General features: G+C 39.5%; 1 protein-coding gene across 1 annotated transcript in view; it reads left to right on the top strand.

The window, feature by feature from the left end:
• The first annotated feature begins 255 nt into the window (after positions 1 to 255).
• Positions 256 to 24,843, top strand: part of acsf2 (acyl-CoA synthetase family member 2) — a 178,662-nt gene continuing 154,074 nt past the window's right edge. Inside the window, exon 1 of the mRNA XM_069929385.1 lies at positions 256 to 502. Coding sequence (XP_069785486.1) covers positions 399 to 502 — 104 coding nt within the window. The 5' untranslated portion in view covers positions 256 to 398. The remainder of the gene's footprint in view (positions 503 to 24,843) is intronic.

Genomic DNA, 24,843 nt, shown 5'->3' with positions numbered 1-24,843 from the left:
CACCTATAGAGTCTCACAGTAAATCTGAACAATGAAGCCTGAAACGTCGGTAATAAATCTTTACCTCTGCAAGACCGGCTGAGTTCTCCAGCATTGACTGTGTGCGTGTTTTACTTGACCTGTACCTTCAACTATCTTCGGACGTGAAAAGACTTCGAACAGGTTTCTCTTTTGCAAATAGTTTATAGTGACTAAAAGTGTACTTTGGGGGAAAGAAAACATCCGAGGGCGATGTTGTCCCAGCGTCTAGACCAACCGGGTTCCGGACAGATAAGGAGGTGATTGCTCGCGTATATAGGGGGCGTTCCGTCTCGCCGCCAGCAAACAGGCTCGCCTTGCGATTGGAGTGGGGAGGGGAGCACATCCCGGTCCCAGTCCGCTGCGTAACCCAGCAAGAGATGGGCGTCTCGTCGGTGCTCGGCAGCTTGGCTCTGCGGCGCGGCTCTGCTTTCGGGGGCTGGCCGGCGCTCGCCTGGGCTCCCTGCAACAGTCGGTGCCACAGGTGAGGAAGGGGTGGGTCGGTTAACCTTCCGCTGATTGCGGGTCTCTCCGCCCGGTCCCCCGGGTGGCGCGGCCTGTCTGCGTCCAGCGACATGTCTTTTCCAGATCCTGTTGGACTCTGGCTTTAACTTACTCTTAATTTAGTCTATGTGTAGTCTGAGTCCAGCGCGTTCTTTGAATGAAGTGATAGGAGAAGGTATTCGGTTCAACAGTCAATTTATTACACAGCACAAGAATAAAACTTAACAGAGCTCTGGGTCAGTCTGTTAGTTCATAGGTCACCTGCCAGTGAGCTACTCCCCGAGACTGACCCCTATTGTCCAGTTGGTTCAGTTTATATAGGTCAACCTTATCATACAGAACAAAAGTTGGCTTCCTTTGCTAGATTTCATTATCATACAGAACAAAAGTTGTCTTCCTTTGCTAGATCTTTTTGCATAAGGGTTATCACAAGTCATCTCCTGTTTTGCAGATATCTGGGGTGTAGCACTCCCATGTTAATCCTCCTGGCCAGACTATCCCATTGTGTTGATCAGAAATTAATTCATCCCCAGATATCTCTAATCACCATTCTGTTCTTGTCCTGCCAATTTCTGCTGTTCTCTTTAACACCTCCTCCTGCCTTAATCTTCCTCCTAGACTTGTTTTCCATTCCCTTTGTTTCTTACAGGCCATTCTTTGTTCTGATCTGGCCTGTGTCTCCTGTGCTACTCACCACCTCATTTCGTTTGAGCATTCCTCCTAAATTGTTTTATGCATTTCCTCTCCCTGTATTTTGGAGAGACAATTTTGCTCAGCCAACTTTGCTCCCTGCTGTGATTGCCACTTAATCACATTCCTTTTTCCCTGAACCATGCAGTAAATATACACTTATTAATTAATCATTTATTTCTTACTGTTTTAACCCCTAGATTCCAACAATCCCCCCACCCCGTCCTGCCCTAACGTGACTTGTCCGAGTTCCTTCTGGGATATACAATGTATAGATGGCACTCCCTTGAGGTATAAGTTACTCAGTTGAGGCAATGCACAGAAAAAAGGGAGAATGAGTTTTATCCTTAACTTGTGCAGAAGCTGCAGGTCCTGGGACCCAGGTGTGATTATTGGGGCAAAAGTGCTTCGAGCACCTTTTAAGCTGCAGGGCGATCGACCCATTAAATCGGCAACTCGGCAATTTAAAGGGGATCCCACCCCCACGATGAAATCACGGGGACTATTGGTAATTACCCTAACTATCACCGGCCGTCAGTAGCGCTCCTCCCGTCAATCGCACCCCTTCCCCGCCCAGAGCAACGTCTGGCTGCCGTGAATGTTGACCTGACACAACCGGAGTGGCGTTTTCAGCCACCCCTCTCCCGCTCCCCCCTCCCCTGCGGCAGCGACCCCTCTCCCCCTCCCCCCTCCCCTGCGGCAGCGACCCCTCTCCCCCTCCCCCCTCCCCTGCGGCAGCGACCCCTCTCCCCCTCCCCCCTCCCCTGCGGCAGCGACCCCTCTCCCCCTCCCCCCTCCCCTGCGGCAGCGACCCCTCTCCCCCTCCCCCCTCCCCTGCGGCAGCGACCCCTCTCCCCCTCCCCCCTCCCCTGCGGCAGCGACCCCTCTCCCCCTCCCCCTCCCCTGCGGCAGCGACCCCTCTCCCCCTCCCCTCTCCCCTGCGGCAGCGACCCCTCTCCCCCTCCCCCCTCCCCTGCGGCAGCGACCCCTCTCCCCCTCCCCCCTCCCCTGCGGCAGCGACCCCTCTCCCCCTCCCCCCTCCCCTGCGGCAGCGACCCCTCTCCCCCTCCCCCCTCCCCTGCGGCAGCGACCCCTCTCCCCCTCCCCCTCCCCTGCGGCAGCGACCCCTCTCCCCCTCCCCTCTCCCCTGCGGCAGCGACCCCTCTCCCCCTCCCCCCTCCCCTGCGGCAGCGACCCCTCTCCCCCTCCCCCCTCCCCTGCGGCAGCGACCCCTCTCCCCCTCCCCCCTCCCCTGCGGCAGTGAACCCTCTCCCCCTCCCCCCTCCCCTGCGGCAGCGAACCCTCTCCCCCTCCCCCCTCCCCTGCGGCAGCGAACCCTCTCCCCCTCCCCCCTCCCCTGCGGCAGCGAACCCTCTCCCCCTCCCCCCTCCCCTGCGGCAGCGAACCCTCTCCCCCTCCCCCCTCCCCTGCGGCAGCGAACCCTCTCCCCCTCCCCCCTCCCCTGCGGCAGCGAACCCTCTCCCCCTCCCCCCTCCCCTGCGGCAGCGAACCCTCTCCCCCTCCCCCCTCCCCTGCGGCAGCGAACCCTCTCCCCCTCCCCCCTCCCCTGCGGCAGCGAACCCTCTCCCCCTCCCCCCTCCCCTGCGGCAGCGAACCCTCTCCCCCTCCCCCCTCCCCTGCGGCAGCGACCCCTTCCCCCTGCCCTGCGGCAGCGACCCCTCTCCCCCTGCCCTGCGGCAGCGACCCCTCTCCCCCTTCCCCCTGCCCTGCGGCAGCGACCCCTCTCCCCCTTCCCCCTGCCCTGCGGCAGCGACCCCTCTCCCCCTTCCCCCTGCCCTGCGGCAGCGACCCCTCTCCCCCTTCCCCCTGCCCTGCGGCAGCGACCCCTCTCCCCCTTCCCCCTGCCCTGCGGCAGCGACCCCTCTCCCCCTTCCCCCTGCCCTGCGGCAGCGACCCCTCTCCCCCTTCCCCCTGCCCTGCGGCAGCGACCCCTCTCCCCCTTCCCCCTGCCCTGCGGCAGCGACCCCTCTCCCCCTTCCCCCTGCCCTGCGGCAGCGACCCCTCTCCCCCTTCCCCCTGCCCTGCGGCAGCGACCCCTCTCCCCCTTCCCCCTGCCCTGCGGCAGCGACCCCTCTCCCCCTTGCCCTGCGGCAGCGACCCCTCTCCCCCTTCCCCCTGCCCTGCGGCAGCGACCCCTCTCCCCCTTCCCCCTGCCCTGCGGCATAGCCTGGAAACACTGGTTAGAACTGTGGTTCTCAACCTTTTTCTTGCCACCCACATACCACTTTAAGCAATCCCTAAGCCATCAGTGCTCTGTGATTAGTAAGGGGTTGCTTAAAGTGGTATGTGGGTGGCAAGAAAAAGGTTGAGAACCACTGTTTTAATTGTCCCTCATTGACTCATTTTGTGCAGGGTTTCTGAACTCCAAAGGAAATGTGGCCAATGGGAATTTTTCTCAAGCAAACTATTTCAGTAACAATTGGGTCTAGAGCAGTGATTCTCAACCTTCCCTTCCCACTCTCATCCCACCTGTTGTACTGTGATTTTTTTTTTGTCTTTCTATTTTTCTTCCCCTTTGTTCTCTGCATTCCCTTCACTACCTTTGGCTTCAGGAGTTGTTTTGCTGTTGGTAATATCCGTGTTCGGTGTGACATTAATCTCTGCATTGGATTGTTGTACGTTCCTTCTGAAAGAGCATTCCTCCCTTCGAGGCTCACCTTGTGCACGTTGTTCCTGACGGGCACATTTCTTCATGATTGTTTTAGCAATCTTCACAGCTTACTAATTCATCCAGGAAACCATAGCGGCTGAATGTGATTTGGTACACACAATCATGTCTCCACTTGTAGTTGACTCCATCTCATCTACTTTTCTGAAGTCTGAGTGATGAAATGGTACTTTCCATTCAGTGTGAATAGGTATTTTCTTACTTTTATCCTCGGTCTCTCTGGGATTGCATGAGTCGTGAGTGGATCGTTTGCTTGCTGGACTTGAACCTCAGATAATATCAGCTCTGCACTGCCTGATAATTATCTCTTCTCTCTTGACTCTTGTTGGGCCGGAATATGACATCTCTACCCTTCCTCAGACTTGATTTGATTTCTTGGTGACTTGCAGAGAAACGTTATAACATCTCTCTTCTCATCTGCCTAGAGACTATGACTCTCCTACCTTTGTAGTGTATGCCATCATGGGTTGTAATCTCATCCCGTATGCCCAATACTTGTGAATGGTGACTGGTGTGTTGTTGACTAGATCTGGCCAAACTCTCAACACCACATCTTTTGAGTGTTTGTAGTGTTTCATCTCTTTCCGTCATTTTGTTCATTTGCTGAAGTCTCCTGTCAGTCGGCTTGAGCATCGAAGCTGGGTTTATTTCCTCCATTTCTCTCATCGTTTTGCTGCGCTGACTCACAGTGAAGATCTCATAATCTGTGCCATCTTCTGCTTTCTTCGGTGGTAGAGGTGATCTCGATAACCTGTCTGCTCCGTACATGAGCTTTCCTCTTTTGTACTTCATTTCCAGATTATTCTTCTGTAAGGGAAGGGGAGGGGCTTGTAGAGGTTTCATGAAGATGGTTTGCAGCAATTTTCAGCCTGTTTCTGCAGTGATCTTCTCTTTGCCAAACAAGGACTGGTTGAAATATTCACACACAAAAACGATTACCTTTTCTATGTAAGGGTTCATGTGGGTCCCACAGGTTAAGAACCAGATTAGAGTCGAGGTACAAAGCATACATTTCTTTTGGTGATGCTGATAGGGCAACAGGGTCGAGATGCTAAATAAACCTATACACACATACACAGTATGCAAGGGGTAAATATACACCAGATAACGAGGGGAAAATCGACAGAGACTGTAGAAATTACGTAAATACATAAAATCGGCAGTCAGAATCAAGGGGCTACGATGTACGCCCACCCCCTTGACTTGTACGGACATGACTCTAGCTCCCTAACCTTGAGACTCACCCCAATCCAGTGCAAAAGGTGATACTTGTGTGCCACAAGAGGTCAAAAGAGACAGAACAAAGGCACATTGTCCTTTATTGTTCTTCAGGCAGTATTGGAGGGGGCCAATCTCTCTGGGTAGGCTGAGCCCCATTGGCTGCTATGGCCATTGACTCGAAGCCAAGTGCAGAGGCTCAGCAGGGGTCAGCCTAGGTGATTCACGCGCCAATTGGATGAGGGCCAGGCAGAGTCAAGGCAGACTGCCTGGATGGACTGTAGCATCTGGTGATTTTGGTAGGACAATCGCAAGGATCACCTTGATGGCTTGGGGTGAGTCTTGTCCTTGATTTTTTTTTTCAAGATTAATTTTAGACAGTTTAATACACTATACAATATTAATACAGTCAGTAAAAAGTTTAGATCTTATCCCAATGCATAATGTAGCAAATACACCAACCAAGCGTCCAATTAACTGAAGGACTCAAGAACAAGATGGAAACACATGTGCAAATGATACTTAACGCTTATGAAATTGACCAAGTTAATAAAAAGATTACCTTTGACAGCTTCGGTTTAAACATTGACAATTTGGACAAAAGTTAATTTGTGCCCCTTTGCACTAGACTTTCAGTAATCAAACCTCACCACAACCTGTGGAAAATGCAACTAACTCAAGCCCATCATAACAAACCTGAAGGCTGGTGTCCTGTGCATTATTCCTGCAGCTCCTATCCTAACATAGGCATGAGTGGGGTATTTAACTTGTTTGATTATATTTTTAAATTTTTTTTATTTTTGCACTGAGTCATATCAATAACAACATCCACAAATGATCAACAATATATACATAGTGACATTTTTTTCTTTTCCCTCACTTCCTCTCTCCCCTTCCCCACCCTCATCATTACCTGAGGTTTGGGCTTTGCAAATTTTAGTCCTAATTTTTTTGTCTTTTATATATTTTAACAGAATTTTTTTGGGATCTTTTGGTATATTATTTTTTGTGATTTTGTTTAATATTAGGTTTAGATCTTCCCAGACTGTTTTTACCTTTGAGCATGTTCAAATTGCATGTAATGAGTTCCAATCTTCTTTTTTGCAACAAAAACATCTAACCGAAGCTGTTGGGTACCATTCTTTTAATTTCTGAAGAATAATATATAATCTGTGTAGCCAGTTATATTGAATCATACATAATCTACTATTTATCGTGTTCCTCATTGTTCCTGTACATAACTTCTCCCATGTTTCATTCTTTATCTCTATGTTTATATCTTTTCCCAACTTTGTTTCGGTTTATACTTTATTTCATCTACTTTATATTGTAATTTGATGTACATGTTTGTAATAATTTTTAATTATCATTGTGTCTGTGATTAAATATTCATAGTTGGTACTTTCTGGTAATCTCACACTATTTCCCAATATATCTTTTAGGTAAGGTTTCATTTGGCAAAGTGTAAATATTGTACTTTGTGTTATTCCATATTTATCTTTTAATTGCTCAAATGTTAATAAATTATTTCCCAAAAAGCAATCTTGTATTTTCTTGATTCCTTTTCTATCCTATTCCTTGAAAAATAAATTGTCTATTGTAAATGGGTTTTGTGTTAATATCATTTTTGGTATTTAATAATTTATCTTTTTTTCTTCCAGGTGTATTTCTTTTTCATAATTTTAGTATGTGATGTAGTACTGGTGAATTGTTATTTTGCACCCATTTATTCTGGGATATTTTCTCCCAAATTTGTCTAATTCTATCTTAGTCCAGTCCGGTTTTTTCTCCTCTCTGATTAGAAATCTGATAAGTGCCTTAATTGTGCTGCCCTGTAGTAATTTTTGAAGTTTGGTAGCTGTAACCCTCCTTGTTTGTAACTCCATGTTAATTTTTCTAGCACTATTCTTGATTTCTTACCTTTTTTCTATAAAAATTTCCTTACTATTTTCTTCAGTTTTGCAAAAAATTTCTCTGTCGGGGAATTGGTAACATTTGAAATAGATATTGCACTCGTGGGAACACATTAATCTTGATACAGTTTTCTCTTCCTATTAAAGTTAACACTTTCCAATTCTCTAGATCTTCCTGTATTTTTTTAAATTAATGGTTCATAATTTAATTTGTATAAATGTTTTAGGTTGTTATCTATTTTGATACCAAGATAAAGTATTGCCTGTAATTACCATTTGAAAAGTGCATTTTTTAAAAAAAATTCTGAATAATCAATTTTGTTCATTGGCGTCACTTCACTTTTATTGGTGTTAATCTTGTACCCTGATATCTCTCCATATTCTTTAAGTTTCATATGTAGTTTTTCTTTATTGACTTATCTGGATCTGTTAAATATTCTATAATGTCATCTGCAAATAGGCTGATTTTATATTCTTTCTCTTTTATTTTGATTCCTTTTATCAACTCGACTAGTGGTTCAATAACCAAAGCGAACAGTGAAGGGGATAATGGGCATCCCTGTCTTGTTGACTTGCTTAATTTAAAGTGATCTGGTACATATCCATTTATTACCACCTTTGGTAACTGTCCATTATATTTATTTTTTTATTTTTCACACTAAACCATATTGATCAAAATGCATACATTTTTCTTTTCAAATATATACAGTGTCGTTTTCTCCCCTCCCTCCCTCACCTCCCCTCCCACTTATTTAAAGTTCAGAATCTAAGATACATTAAGCCCGTTAAACAATGTTGTCACTCAATAAAAATAAACAAGAAATTCCACTGAGTCAGTTCTTTTCATTATCTTCTCCTTCTGTCATTTTAGGTGGTAGATGTCCATGGTAGGTTTTCTCTATTGTGTTTCATGTATGGCTCCCATATTTGTTCAAATATTGTAATGTTATTTCTTAAATTGTATGTTATTTTTTTCTAATGGAATACATTTATTCATTTCTATATACCATTGTTGTATTCTCAAATTATCTTCTAATTTCCAGGTTGACATAATACATTTTTTTGCTACAGCTAGGGCTATCATAACAAATCTTTTTTGTGCTCCATCCAAATCAAGTCCAAATTCTTTGTTTTTTATATTACTGAGGAGGAAGATCTCTGGGTTTTTTGGTATATTGCTTTTTGTGATTTTATTTAGTATCTGGTTTAGATCTTCCCAAAATTTTTTCACTTTCTCACATGTCCAGATTGCATGAACTGTTGTTCCCGTTTCCTTTTTACAGCGAAAACATCTGTCTGATACTGTTGGGTCCCATTTATTTAACTTTTGAGGTGTAATGTCTAACCTGTGTATCCAGTTATATTGTATCATACGTAACCTTGTGTTTATTGTATTTCTCATGGTTCCGGTGCATAGTTTCTCCCATGTTTCATTCTTTATTTTTATGCTTAGATCTTGTTCCCATTTTTGTTTGGTTTTACCATTTGTTTCCTCATTCTCCTTTTCTTGTAGTTTAATATACATATTTGTTGTAAATTTTTTGATTATCATTGTGTCTGTAATCACATATTCAAAATTACTTCCTCCTGGTAACCTCAGACTGTTTCCCAATTTGTCCTTCAAGTAGGATTTCAGTTGGTAGTATGCCAACCTTGTATCATCAGTTATATTATATTTATCCTTCAATTGTTCAAAGGATAATAGTTTTTCCCGAAAAACAATTCTCTATTCTTTTGATCCCTTTTTTCTCCCATTCTCTAAAGGATTAGCTGATTTTGCGTCAGTATTAGTTTTGGTAGTTGGTAATTTGTTTTATTCCTTTCTACATGAATCTTCTTCCAAATGTTGAGCAGATGATGCAATACTGGAGAATTTCTACGTAGTACCAATTTTTCATCCCATTTATATAATATATGTTCAGGTATCTTCTCCCCTATTTTATCTAGTTCTAATCTAGTCCAATCTGGCTTTTCCTTTGTTTGATTAAAAAATCTGATTAGTATCTTAATTGTGCGGCTCTATAATAATTTTTTAAGTTTGGTAGTTGTAAGCCTCCTTGTTTATACCATTCTGTTAATTTATCTAGTGCTATCCTTGGTTTCCCCCCTTTCCATAAAAATTTCCTTATTATTTTCTTTAAATCCTTGAAAGATTTCTCTGTTAATCGTATTGGTAATGTCTGAAATAAATATTGTATCCTTGGGAAAATGTTCATTTTAATACAGTTTATCCTTTCTATCAGTGTTAGTGGTAAATCTTTCCAATGCTCTAAGTCGTCTTGTAATTTTTTCATTAGTGGATAATAATTGAGTTTATATAGATGGCTGAGGTTTTTATTTATTTGTATACCTAGATATCGCATTGCCTGCGTTTGCCATCTGAATGGTGATTCTTTCTCAAATTTTAAGAAATCTGCATTATTCATTGCCATTGTTTCGCTTTTATTTGCATTAATCTTGTACCCCGACACTTCTCCATATTCCTTCAATTTCCTATGTAATTCTTTTATTAATATTTCTGGTTCTACTAAGTATATTATAACGTCATCTGCAAATAGACTGATTTTATATTCCTTGTCTTTTATTTTTATCCCTTTTATTTTATTTTCTGTTCTTATCAGTTCTTCCAGTGGTTCTATGGCTAATGCGAACAATAAAGGAGATAGTGGGCATCCCTGCCTTGTTGATCTGCTTAAGTTAAATTGTTTTGATATATATCCATTTACTGTCACTTTCGCCAATGGCCCCTTATATAATGCTTTAATCCAATTAATATATTTCTCTGGTAAGCTGAATTTTTGTAGTACTTTGAATAAGTAATTCCATTCTACTCTGTCAAAGGCCTTCTCTGCGTCTCAAGCAACTGCTACTGTTAGATCTTTATTTCCTTCTCCTGCATGAATTAAATTAATACATTTACAAATATTGTCTGTTGTTTGTCTTTTTTTAATAAATCCAGTTTGGTCTAGATTTACTATTTTTGGTACATAGTCGGCTAATCTGTTTGCTAATAGTTCAGCTATTATCTTATAATCTGTTAAGTAAAGATATTGGTCTATATGACACTGGTGTAAGTGGATCTTTCCCTGTCTTTGGTATTACTGTAATTATTGCTGTTTTACATGACTCTGGTAAGCTTTGTGTTTTATCAATCTGGGTGATTACTTCCAGAAGGGGAGGAATTAATAAATCTTTAAATGTTTTATAGAATTCTATTGGGAATCCATCCTCTCCTGGTGTTTTATTGTTCGGTAGTTTTTTTTTTATTATCTCCTGTATTTCTTCTATTTCAAATGGTTTTGTTAATTTATTTTGTTCCTCTGTTTGTAATTTCGGTAGTTCAATTTTAGTTAAAAATTCATCTATTTTATCTTCTTTCCCTTCGTTTTCAGTTTCGTATAGTTGTTCGTAGAATTCTCTAAAGTTTTCATTAATCTCCATTGGATTATATGTGATTTGCTTGTCTTTTTTCCTTAATGCCGATACCATTCTCTTAGTTTGTTCTGTCTTAAGCTGCCACGCTAGAATTTTGTGCGTTTTTTCACCCAGTTCATAATATTTCTGTTTTGTCTTCATTATGTTCTTCTCCACCTTATATGTTTGTAGTGTTTCATATTTTATTTTTTTATCTGCCAATTCTCTTCTTTTAGTCGTGTCTTCCTTCATTGCTAATTCTTTTTCTATATTTGCTATTTCCCTTTCCAACTGTTCTGTTTCCTGGTTGTAGTCCTTCTTCATCTTGGTTACATAACTTATTATTTGCCCTCTGATGAACGCTTTCTATGCGTCCCATAGTATAAACTTATCTTTCACTGATTCCGTATTTATTTCAAAGTACATTTTAATTTGTCGTTCAATTAATTCTCTAAAATCCTGCCTTTTAAGTAGCATGGAGTTTAATCTCCATCTATACATTCTAGGTGGGATGTCCTCTAACTCTATTGTCAATAACAGGGGTGAGTGGTCTGATAATAGTCTAGCTTTATTTTCCGTTTTCCTAAGCTCTCTTGCATGTGAACTGATAACAGGAATAGGTCTATTCTTGAGTATGTCTTATGTCTGCCCGAATAATATGAATATTCCTTTTCCTTTGGGTGTTGTTTCCTCCATATATCCAAAAGTTGTATTTCTTGCATCGATTTAATTATAAATTTGGTTACTTTGTTCTTTCTATTAATTTTTTTTCCAGTTTTATCCATGTTTGAATCCAAATTAAGAATGAAATCCCCTCCTATTAGTATGTTCCCTTGCGTATCTGCTATCTTCAAAAAGATATCTTGCATAAATTTTTGATCTTCTTCATTAGGTGAATATACATTGAGTAAATTCCAAAACTCCGAATATATCTGACATTTTATCATTACATATCTCCCTGCTGGATCTATTATTTCCTCTTCTATTTTGATTGGTACATTTTTACTGATTAATATAGCTACTCCTCTAGCTTTTGAATTATATGATGCTGCTGTTACATCTCCTATCCAATCTCTCTTTAATTTCTTGTGTTCCACTTTGGTTAAGTGTGTCTCTTCTATGAATGCTATATCAATTTTTTCTTTTATCAATAAATTTAAGTTTCTTCCTTTTGATTTGGTTATGTATTCCATTAATATTTAAAGTCATATAATTCAACATAGCCATCTTATACTTTGTTTATCTTTCCTTTCCGTTACCTCATCATCACCTTTCCTTCTTATCCATTTCTGTTTTCTTTTTTTAAGCACATTATTAGACAACATTTCTAAAACATAAAATATTTGCATTACTCTCCTATCTAAAAATCCTTTAACCCCATTATCCCCTCCCCTTCCTGAATTGCCCTTTGTCCCTTGTCGGGCAACCACATCTCCCTTCTCCATTTGGATTTGCGAAATCACTCGCAAACGTCAACTGATTTAGTAGTGACTGTAGTTCTTCCCCACCCAGCCCCACCCAGAAAAGATTTTAATCTTCATATATAACAAAGGTCACTCTCTTAATTCCCTCCTAACTTCCTCTCTTCCCTTACTTTTCCTTATTAATTCTTATCTATACTCTATATATTTTTTTCTAAATATACATACACACATGTTTCTTCTTTGGCTTGGCTTCGCGGACGAAGATTTATTGAGGGGTAAATGTCCACGTCGGCTGCAGGCTCGTTTGTGGCTGACAAGTCCGATGCGGGACAGGCAGACACGGTTGCAGCGGCTGCAGGGGAAAATTGGTGGGTTGGGGTTGGGTGTTGGGTTTTTCCTCCTTTGCCTTTTGTCAGTGAGGTGGGCTCTGCGGTCTTCTTCAAAGGAGGTTGCTGCCCGCCAAACTGTGAGGCGCCAAGATGCACGGTTTGAGGCGATATCAGCCCACTGGCGGTGGTCAATGTGGCAGGCACCAAGAGATTTCTTTAGGCAGTCCTTGTACCTTTTCTTTGGTGCACCTCTGTCACGGTGGCCAGTGGAGAGCTCGCCATATAACACGATCTTGGGAAGGCGATGGTCCTCCATTCTGGAGACGTGACCCACCCAGTGCAGCTAGATCTTCAGCAGCGTGGACTCGATACTGTCGACCTCTGCCATCTCGAGTACTTCGACGTTAGGGATGAAAGCGCTCCAATGGATGTTGAGGATGGAGCAGAGACAACGCTGGTGGAAGCGTTCTAGGAGCCGTAGGTGATGCCGGTAGAGGACCCATGATTCGGAGCCGAACAGGAGTGTGGGTATGACAACGGCTCTGTATACGCTTATCTTTGAGGTTTTTCAGTTGGTTGTTTTTCCAGACTCTTTTGTGTAGTCTTCCAAAGGCACTATTTGCCTTGGCGAGTCTGTTGTCTATCTCATTGTTGATCCTTGCATCTGATGAAATGGTGCAGCCGAGATAGGTAAACTGGTTGACCGTTTTGAGTTTTGTGTGCCCGATGGAGATGTGGTGGGACTGGTAGTCATGGTGGGGAGCTGGCTGATGGAGGACCTCAGTTTTCTTCAGGCTGACTTCCAGGCCAAACATTTTGGCAGTTTCCGCAAAGCAGGACGTCAAGCGCTGAAGAGCTGGCTCTGAATGGGCAACTAAAGCGGCATCGTCTGCAAAGAGTAGTTCATGGACAAGTTTCTCTTGTGTCTTGGTGTGAGCTTGCAGGCGCCTCAGATTGAAGAGACTGCCATCCGTGCGGTACCAGATGTAAACAGCGTCTTCATTGTTGAGGTCTTTCATGGCTTGGTTCAGCATCATGCTGAAGAAGATTGAAAAGAGGGTTGATGCTAGAACACAGCCTTGCTTCACGCCATTGTTAATGGAGAAGGGTTCAGAGAGCTCATTGCTGTATCTGACCCGACCTTGTTGGTTTTCGTGCAGTTGGATAATCATGTTGAGGAACTTTGGGGGACATCCGATGCACTCTAGTATTTGCCAAAACCCTTTCCTGCTCACGGTGTCGAAGGCTTTGGTGAGGTCAACAAAGGTGATGTTGAGTCCTTTGTTTTGTTCTCTGCACTTTTCTTGGAGCTGTCTGAGGGCAAAGACCATGTCAGTAGTTCCTCTGTTTGCGCGAAAGCCGCACTGTGATTCTGGGAGAATATTCTCGGCGACACTAGGTATTATTCTATTTGGTAGAATCCTAGTGAAGATTTTGCCAGCAATGGAGAGCAGCGTGATTCCCCTGTAGTTTGAGCAGTCTGATTTCTTGCCTTTGTTTTTGTACAGGGTGATGATGGTGGCATCACGAAGGTCCTGAGGCAGTTTTCCTTGGTCCCAACAAAGCTTGAAAAACTCATGCAGTTTGGCATGCAGAGTTTTGCCGCCAGCCTTCCAGACCTCTGGGGGGGGTTTCCATCCATACCTGCTGCTTTGCCACTTTTCAGTTGTTCGATTGCCTTATATGTCTCATCCTGGGTGAGGAGCTCATCCAGCTCTAGCCTTAGGGGCTGTTGAGGGAGCTATATATATACATACCCATATACACACATACATATATTTTGTGGCCATTTTTGCTCTCGTTACATGTCTTCATCTGTCTGTTTTGTAGTTGTTCTGCAAATTTTCGTGGCTCCTCTGGATCCGAGAATAGTCTGTTTTGCTGCCCTGGAATAACTATTTTAAGTACCGCTGGGTACTTTAGCATAAATTTATATCCTTTTTTCCATAGGATCGCTTTTGCTGTATTAAACTCCTTCCTCTTCCTCAGGAGTTAAAAACTTATATCTGGGTAGAAAAAAAATTTTTGACCTTTGTATTCCAGTGGTTTTTTGTCTTCTCTTATTTTCTTCATTGCTTTCTCCAATATATTTTCTCTTGTTGTATATCTTAGGAATTTTACTAGAATGGATCTTGGTTTTTGTTGTGGTTGTGGTTTAGGGGCTAATGTTCTATGTGCCCTTTCTGTTTCCATTTCTTCCTGTAATTCTGGTCTTCCTAGGACCCTGGGGATCCAATCTTTTATAAATTCTCTCATATTCTTGCCTTCTTCATCTTCCTTAAGTCCCACTATCTTTATATTGTTTCTTTTATTATAATTTTCTATTATATCTATCTTCTGAGCTAACAGCTCTTGTGTCTCTTTAACTTTTTTTTATCAGATTCTTCTAATTTCTTTTTTAAATCATCTACTTCCATTTCTATGGCTGTTTCTCGTTCTTCCAGCTTGTCCACTCTTTTTCCTATATCTGTCATGATCATCTCTAATATATTCATTTTTTCTTCTGTACTTTTTATTCTTTTTATTTCACTAAATTCTTGTGATTGCCATTCTTTTATTGATTCCATATATTCTATTTAAAAAAAAATCCATTGTCTTGCCCTTCCCTTCATCCATTTCTCTGTGTTCTTCTTCTTCTGGGTTGGTCATCTGCTGTTTCTTTGATTTCTTTTTACTCTCTTCTTTCTTGTTCTCGTTATTTTCTATGTTCTCCTCTTGTTGTTGTGTTGTGGCTGTCATTCTCAGCTGTGGAGATCGACTCCTCAGCTGGTCCCCCCCTCCCGTCAGTGTTTTTTTTTGTCTTGCGCATCGCGTATGCGCGGTTGCGAACTTTTGCTTGGCTCCGTGAGCCATTTTTGTAGTCCCGAGCTCGGGGCTTCAACTGACCTGAGGGAGCGGGCTTCTCTATCCACAGCGGGCCTCCTCGGACAGGTAAGGCCTTCACCTTCTTCTTCTGACGTCTTTTCTTCTTCTCTTCTTCCCGTTGCTTTCGACTTTTCTTTCTTCGCTGCCATTTTCTTCCCACCTTTATTTTCACTTTATTTTAATTTTCGTGTTTGTGCCTTTGTGTTTTCTCTTTTTTTTTAAACTTTTCCGGAGAGGCCTGGAGGTCCCCGACCAGCCACTACTCCATCATGTGACTCCTGTCTTAACTATCCATTACATAATGCTCTAATGTTGTTAATAAATTTTTCCAGTAGTTTAAATTTCTGTACCACTTTAAACCAATAGATCCACTCTACCCTATTGAAGGCTTTCTCTGCATCTAACATAACAGCTTTCATTGTCATTTTATTTATTGTGCTGTATGTATTAAATTAATAAGTTTACAAACATTATCAGCTGCTTGTCTTTTAACAAATCCAGTTTGGTCTTGCCTTACTAATTTTGGTACATAATCATTCAGTCTGTTTGCTAGTAATTTTGCTATTAATTTATAATCTGTATTCATTAATGATTTTGGTCTGTATGAAGATGGCAGCAGCGGGTCTTTTCCATCTTTTGGGATTACTGTAATTAATTATTGCTGTTTTACATGATTCTGGAAAGTTTTTGGTCTCTTCTACTTGATTTATTACTTCTAGGAGGGGAGGGATTAATTGATCCTTAAAAACTTTATAGGGAATCCATCTTCACCTGGTGTTTTATTGTTTGGTAGTTTTATTAATATATCTTGTATTTCTTCAGTCTTAAAAGGTTCTGTCAATTTATTTTGTTCTTCTGGTTGTAGATGTGGTAGTAAAAATTCATCAATTTTGTAATTTTTTTTTCTTTATTTTCAGTTTGGTATAATTGTTTATAGAATATTTAAAAATTTTTTATTAATCTCCAATGGATTATATGTGATCTGGTTATCGTCTTTTCTTGTCGCTAGAATGGTTCTTTTAGCTTGTTCTGTTTTAAGTTGCCAGGCCAATATTTTCTTTGTTTTCTCTCCCAGTTCATAATATTTTTGATTTGTTTTCATTATATTTTTCTCTACTTTATATGATTGTAATGTTTCATTTTTTAATTTTTTTCTCTGTCAGTTCTCTCTTTTTCTCTGTATCTTCTCTTTCTGCTAATTCCTTTCCTATGATTGTTATATTTTTTCCAACTTTTCTACTTCCCGATTATATTCCTTTTTAATTTTAGTCGTATAACTAAATATTTGTCCTCTAATAAAGGCCTTCATTGCGTCCCATAAAATGAATTTATCTTTTACTGATTCCATATTTATCTCAAAATTTATTTTAATTTGTTGTTCAACATATTCTTTGATATCTTGTCTTTTTAAGTGTAGGATTTAGTCTCCATCTATATGTCTTTGGTGGGATATCCTCTAATTCAATTGTTAATAACAGGAGAGTGATCTGATAATAATCTTGCTTTATATTCTGGGTTTTTTTTTAACTCTTCCTTGGATCTGTCCTGATAACAAAAACATGTCAATTCTTGAAAAGGTCTTGTGTCTATTTTGTGTTAATATCCTCTTTTAGGTGTTGTTTCTTCCATATATCAATTAGTTTCATATCCTCCATTGCTTTTAGTGTAAATTTAGTTACTTTATTTTTATTGTTAATTGTCTTCCTAGTTTTGTCCATCATTAGGTCCAAGTTGAAGTTGAAATCCCCTCCAAGCAAGATATGTCCTTGTGTATCTGCTATCTTTAGGAAGATGTTTTGTATAAATAGCTGGTCTTCTTTGTTAGGTGGATAGATGTTTAGTAAATTCCAAAATTTAGAATAAATCTGGCACTTTGTCGTTACGTATCTACCTACTGGATCTGTTATTATTTCTTTTATCTGAATGGTAGATTTTTGTTGATTAACATAGCGACTCCCCTGGATTTTGAATTGTCTGATGATGCCACTACACAGCCGACCCTGTCTCTTCAATTTACTGTGTTCTATCTCGGTTAAGTATGTTTCTTGCACAAAAGCAATGTTGATTTTTTTTCTTTTTAAAGTTATGTCAGTAACCTCTTCCTTTTAATTTGGTTGTGTATTTCATTAATATTTACAGTCATGAAATTTGATGTACCCATCTTGTACCTCTTTTTCAATTCTCTCTCATCTCCTCAACTCTTCCATCTCTTGAGGAGTCACATGATGGAATAGTGGCCGGACGGTGAACTCCAGCCCTCTCCAGAAAAGTCGGAAAAAAACAAATGAAAACACAAAGGCACAAAAATAAAAATTAAAGTAAAGTGAGTATAAAGGTGGAAAGAAGGTGGCGACGAAAAAAGAAAAATCAAAACCAACGGTAAGAAGAGAGGAAGAGAAGACAACAGAAGAAGGGGAAGGCCTTACCTGTTCGAAGAGGCCCGCGGTGGAGAGAGAAACCCGCTCCCTCAGGTCGGTCGAAAGTGGACTACAAAAATGGCTTACTGAGCAGAGTAAAAGTGCGCAACCGCGCATGCGCGATGCGCATGGAAAAAAAACACACCGACAGGAGGGGTGACCAGCTGGGGAGTCGATCTCCACAGCCGGCAATGACAGCTGCAGAACACCTGCAGCAAGAGGAGAATATAGAAGACAACGAAAACAAGAAAGAAGAGAAGAAAAGGACAACAAAGAAACAACAGATGGCCAACCCAGAGGAGGAAGAGGAAGAGTACAGTGAAATAGAAGAAGGGAAAGGCAAGACAAAGGATATACTTTCTCTTATTAAGAATACATGGAGTCATTTAAAGAATGGCAAGCACAAGAATTTAATGATTTAAGAAGAAGAATAAACAATACAGAAGAGAAAATGAATAAAATAGATATGACCTTAACAGAAATGGGAAAAAGAATGGACAAGGTGGAAGAACGAGAAGCAGCAGTAGAAATGGAGGTAGAAGACTTAAAAAAGAAATTAGAGGAATCTAATAAAAAAGTTAAGGAGACACAAGAACTGTTAGCTCAGAAAATAGATATAATGGAAAATTATAACAGAAGAAATAACATAAAGATAGTGGGCCTTAAGGAAGATGAAGAAGGCAAGAATATGAGAGAGTTTATAAAAGATTGGATCCCTAGGATCCTAGGATGTCCAGAACTACAGCAAGAAATGGAAATAGAAAGGGCACATAGAGCATTGACCTTTAAACCACAACCACAACAAAAGCCAAATCTATTTTAGTAAAATTCCTAAGATATACTACAAGAGAAAAGGTACTGGAGAAAACAATGGAAAAAGTAAGAGAGGGCAACAAGCCACTGGAGTACAAAGGGCAAAAAATCTTCATTTATCCAGATATAAGTTTTGAACTCCTGAAGAAGAGAAAGGAGTTCAATACAGCAAAGGCGATTTTATGGAAGAAAGGGTATAAATTTATACTAAAGCATCCAGCGGTATTGAAAATATTTATTCCAGGACAGCAAAACAGACTATTCTCGGATCCAGAGGAAGCACGAAAATTTGCAGAACAATTACAAAATAGACTGCGAGATGAAGACGTGTAACGAGAGTACAAAAGACTGCGAACTAAAAAGACACACAAGTTTTGAACTCCTGAAGAAGAGGAAGGAGTTCAATACATCGAAAACGATCTTATGGAAAAAAACTATTATCGGACCCAGAGGAAGCAAGGAAATTTGCAGAACAACTACAAAACAAACAGAGATGAAGACATGTAATAAGAGTAAAAATGTCCACGATTTATATGTGTGTATATGTATAATGTGCATACATGAATGTATCCATATTTAGAGGAAAATATAGATAGTATAGACAAGAATTAATAAGGGAAGGAAATGGAATAGAGGGAATAAGGAGGGAATTAAAAGAGTGACCTTTGTTACATATGAAAAGTGAAATCTTTTCTGGGGGGGCTGGGTGGGGAGGAGTTACGGTCACTGCAAAATCGGCTGACGCTTGCGAGTGAATTCGCAAATCCAAATGTAGAGGGGAGATGTGGTTGTCCGACAAGGGATAAAGGACAACTCAGGAGGGGAAGGGGGGGATTGGGGCTAAAGAAGTTTTAAATAGGAGAATAATGAAAATGTTTGATGTTTTAGGAATGTTGTCTTATAAAGGGTTCAAAACAAGAAAACAGAAATGGATAAGAAGGAAAGGTAATGATGGAGAAACAGAAAGGGAAGATAAAGTATAATATGGCTACGTTGAACTATATGACTTTAAATATTAATGGAATACATAACCAAATTAAAAGGAAGAAACTGCTAAATTTACTGAAAAAAGAAAAAATTGATATAGCATTTGTGCAAGAAACACAGTTAACTGAATTGGAGCACAAGAAATTAAAGAGAGATTGGGTAGGACACGTAACAGCAGCGTCGTACAATTCAAAAGCAAGAGGAGTAGCTATATTAATTAGTAAAAATGTGCCATTTAAAATAGAAGAGGAAATAATAGATCCAGCAGGGAGATATGTAATGATAAAATGTCAGATATATTCGGAGTTTTGGAATCTACTCAATGTATATTCACCTAACGAAGAAGATCAAAAGTTTATGCAAGATATCTTTTTGAAGATAGCAGATACGCAAGGGAACATATTAATAGGAGGGGATTTCAACCTGAATTTGGATTCAAATATGGACAAAACTGGGGAAAAAAATTAACAGAAAGAACAAAGTAACCAAATTTATAATTAAATCGATGGAAGAAATGCAACTTTTGGATATATGGAGGAAACAACACCCAAAGGAAAAGGAGTATTCATATTACTCGGCTAGACATAAAACATACTCAAGAATAGACCTATTTTTGTTATCAGCTCGTATGCAAGATAGAGTAAAAGAAACAGAATATAAAGCTAGAATACTATCGGACCATTCACCCTTAATATTGACAGTAAAGTTAGAGGACATCCTTCCAAGAATGTATAGATGGAGATTAAACCCCATGTTACTTAAAAGGCAGGATTTTAGAGAATTTATTGAAAAACAAATTAAAATGTATTTTGAAATAAATATGAAATCAGTGAAAGATAAGTTTATACTATGGGATGCAATGAAAGCATTCATTAGAGGGCAAATAATAAGTTATGTAACCAAGATGAAGAAGGACTATAATCAGGAAACAGAGCAGTTGGAAAGGGAAATAGTAAATATAGAAAAAGAATTAGCAATGAAGGAAGATACAACTAAAAGAAGAGAATTGGCAGATAAAAAAATAAAATATGAAACACTACAAACATATAAGGTGGAGAAGAACATAATGAAGACAAAACAGAAATATTATGAACTAGGTGAAAAAACGCACAAAATCCTAGCATGGCAGCTTAAGACAGAACAAGCTAAGAAAATGGTATTGGCATCAAGGAAAAAAGACAAACAAATTACATATAATCAAAAAGAAATTAAGGAAAACTTTAGAGAATTCTATGAACAATTCTACCGAACTGAAAACGAAGGGAATGAAGGGAAAATAGATGAATTTCTAACTAAAATTGAACTACCAAAACTACAAATAGAGGAACAAAATAAATTTACAGAGCCATTTGGAATAGTAGAAATACAAGAGATAATAAAAAAAATTACCAAATAATAAGACACCAGGAGAGGATGGATTCCCAATAGAATTTTATAAAACATTTAAAGACTTATTATTTCTGCCCCTCCTGGAAGTAATCAACCAGATTGATAAAATGCAAAGCTTACCAGATTCATGTAAAACAGCAATAATTACAGTAATACTAAAGCAAGGGAAAGATCCACTCACACCAGCGTCATATAGACCAATATCTTTACTTAACACAGATTATAAGATAATAGCTAAACTATTAGCAAACAGATTAGCAGAGTATGTACCGAAAATGGTAAATCTAGACCAAACTGGATTTATTTAAAAAAAGACGAAAACAGACAATATTTGTAAATTTATTAACTTAATTCATGCAGAAGAGGGGAATAAAGCTCCAACAGTAGCAGTTGCTTTAGACGCAGAGAAGGCCTTTGACAGAGTAGAATGGAATTATTTGTTCAAAGTATTGCAAAAATTCAGTTTACCGGAGAAGTATATTAATTGGATTAAAGCATTATATAAGGGACCATTAGCGAAAGTGACAGTAAATGGACATGTAGCAAAGCAATTTAACTTAAGCAGGTCAACACGGCAGGGATGCCCACTATCACCTTTATTGTTTGCGTTAGCTATAGAACCACTAGCAGAATTGATAAGAACAGAAAATAATATAAAAGGGATAAAAATAAAAGACAAGGAATATAAAATCAGTTTATTTGCGGATGATGTTATAGTATACTTAACAGAACCAGAACTATCAATAAAAGAATTATATAAGAAATTGAAAGAATATGGAGAAGTGTCGGGTTACAAGATCAACGTAAATGAAAGTGAAGCAATGCCTATGAATAATGCGGATTTCTCAAAATTTAAGAAGGAATCACCATTTAGATGGCAAATGCAAGCAATAAGATACCTAGGTGTACAAATAAACAAAAATCTCGGCCAACTATATAAACTCAATTATTATCCACTAATGAAAAAATTACAGGACGATTTAGAGCATTGGAAAGATTTGCCACTAACACTAATAGGAAGGATAAACTGTATTAAAATGAACATTTTTCCAAGGATATTATACCTATTTCAGGCATTGCCAATACAACTGACAGAGAAATTCTTCAAGGAGTTAAAGAAAATAATAAGGAAATTTTTATGGAAAGGGGGGAAACTGAGGATAGCACTAGATAAATTAACATAATGGTATAAACAAGGAGGCTTACAACTGCCAAACTTTAAAAATTATTACAGAGCCGCACAATTAAGATACCTCTCAGATTTTTATCAAACAAGGGAAAAGCCAGATTGGACTAGGTTAGAATTAGATAAAATAGGGGAAAAGATACCTGAACACATATTATATAAATGGGATGAAAAATTGGTACAACATAGAAGTTCTCCAGTATTACATCATCTACTCAATATTTGGAAGAAGATTCATGTAGAAAGAAATAACTAATATTGCCAAAACTAATATTGATGCAAAACAAGTTACTCCCATTTACAATAGATAACCTTTCCTTTAGAGAATGGGAGAAAAAAGGGATTAAAAGAATAGAAAATTGTTTTTCAGGAAATAGATTCTTATCCTTTGAACAAATGAAAGATAAATACAATATAACTCAAGATACAGCGCTGGCATATTACCAGTTGAGATCCTACTTGAAGGATAAATTAGGAAGCAGTTTGAGTTTGCCAGAGAGAAGTAACTTTAAATATGTGATTACAGATACAATGATAATCAAAAGATTTATAACAAATATGTATATTAAACTGCAAGAAAAGGAGAATGAGGAAACAAATGGTAAAACTAAACAAAAATGGGAACAAGATTTAAATATAAAGATAAAAAAGGAAGCATGGGAGAAGTTATGCTCTGGAACGATGAGAAATACAATAAATACGAGGTTACGTATGATACAATATAACTGGATACACAGGCTATACATTACACCTCAAAAGTTAAATAAATGTGACCCAACACTATCTGATAGATGTTTTCGATGTAAAAAAGAAATGGGAACAACAATTCATGCAATCTGGACATGTGAGAAAGTAGAAAAATTTTGGGAAGATCTAAATCAGATATTAAATAAAATAACAGAAAACAATATACCAAAGAATCCAGAGATCTTCCTCCTAAGTAACATAAAAAACAAAGAATTTGGAATTGATTTGGAGGATGCACAAAAAAGATTTGTTAAGATAGCTCTAGCCGTAGCAAAGAAATGTATTATGTCAACCTGGAAATTGGAAGATAATTTGAAAATACAGCGATGGTATATAGAAATGAATAAATGTATTCCATTGGAAAAAATAACATATAGTTTAAGAAATAATATTGAAATATTCGAACAAATATGGGAGCCTTACATTAAACACAATAGCGAAAACCTACCGGGGACAATCACTACCTAAGTTAACGGAAGGAAAAGGAAATGAAAAGAATGGACTCAGTGGAATTTCTGGTGTATTTTTATTGAATGACAACATTGTCTGACTGGTTTGATGTATCCTAGAGTTTATACCTTAAATGGACGGGAGGGGGGAGGAGGGAGGGGGGGGTGAGAAAATGGCACTGTATATGTGTGAAAAGGAAAAAGTGTGTATCATGGTTAATGCGATTTATGGTGTGAAAAATAAAAAAAAATTTAAAAACTCTTCCATCTCTTTTTTCCCAATATTTTTTTAAATAATTTTTGCACATTACAGTACACGATGACACAGTTAAAAAAACAAATTATCCTAGAAACCCCTACTAAAATTAACATAAAATATTCCTATCCAAAATAATGAAAGTCCCTCCCCTGTATTGGGTTGTCTTTGGCTCCTTCCCAGACAACCACAAATCCCTTATCTATTTGGGTTGCGGGAACAAACGCAAGCATCAACAGACTTTGCGGTAGTAGTTATTTTCTTCTCCCTAGCCCCCCTCAGAGAAACACTATATATTTTTGAAAAATGTAAAAGCTTTTTTCTTATATGTTTTTTCCCCTTATCTTTTTCAAACTTCAACTTTATATTTACATTATTATCTTTACAATAAGATAGCTTGGACCTTCTCGGGTCTTGACAAAGTCTTTCAGCAGTAAGTATATGGTCTATGTACTTCACTTCAGTCTTCCTGAGCTGCATCTTGTTGTTCAGGTTCAGATTCAACTGACATGCTCTCTGTAGCAGTCCGATTAGGTGATTGCCAATGTCTTCATCCAGTGTATCTCCATATCCATACGCCAAGAGATCATCAACTATACCCTCAATACCTGGCAGTCCTGGACTACCTCATGCTGTCTCCATCGATGCTCCTCAGGAGCAGTGGGGATGCCAAATGGCATGCGCAATCATCTGTAGTATCCAAAAAGTCATCAAATAGCTACTGCTCTCGTCCAACTTCATCTGCCAGTATCCGTCCTTAGCATCAAGGATCATGAACACCTTCATTTTGGTGACTGAGGTATAATTTCTTCTATAGTTGGCATTGGGTAGTGAGACCTTCTGAGTGCCTGATTAAGGTCTTTAGGGTCTAGGCATACCCTAAGCTTTCCAGGTTTCCTCACAGCAACCATACTACTGATCCATTCAGCAGGAGTAGTACTGACCTTGTGAATCACTCCCTTGACCTCTAGCTCTTTCTCTTTCAGGCCGATCTTGAGAACTGCTGGTACTCTTCAAGGTAGGTGCTGAACAGGCTTGACACTCTCGTCAACCTCTAAATGGTATTCACCAGGTCTGTTGAATACATCTTTGTAATCTCATAGGATTTCATCTCTAGTGAGCAGACTTTTCTGCGCTTCTGTTATATTGACCTGTCCAAGACGCTCACTTGCTTGTACAGACAACACAGTAGCGTGACCGGAATCCACCACCTGGAATTTCACCTTGTATTGTGTGCCATTGCAATGTATTTGCAAATCCTGTTGCTCTCTAAGTTGTATCAGCTCTCTACCAAATTGCCTCAGCTTAACCTTGGATGTTTGCAAGCCTGGAAATCCATTTTGCATCACCTCACAGATGTCTGCAAAATTCTTGACACTGCAATTGGCTCCAGTGTCTCTCTGACACTTTATTGGTCAATAGTGAGATTTGTCTGCAGTTACATCTGCTTGGACAATCCACTTCTGACCTTGTGTGTTTACACTGCTCACAAGCTCCTCAGTGAATAACGAATCATCACTGTCTTCGTCGGTTTA

This window comes from Narcine bancroftii, chromosome 3, assembly GCF_036971445.1.
Source record: "Narcine bancroftii isolate sNarBan1 chromosome 3, sNarBan1.hap1, whole genome shotgun sequence".
NCBI classification, from domain to species: domain Eukaryota; kingdom Metazoa; phylum Chordata; class Chondrichthyes; order Torpediniformes; family Narcinidae; genus Narcine; species Narcine bancroftii.
The sequence above is the reverse complement of the archived record's forward strand: the minus strand, read 5'-3'. Positions and strand labels throughout refer to the sequence as shown.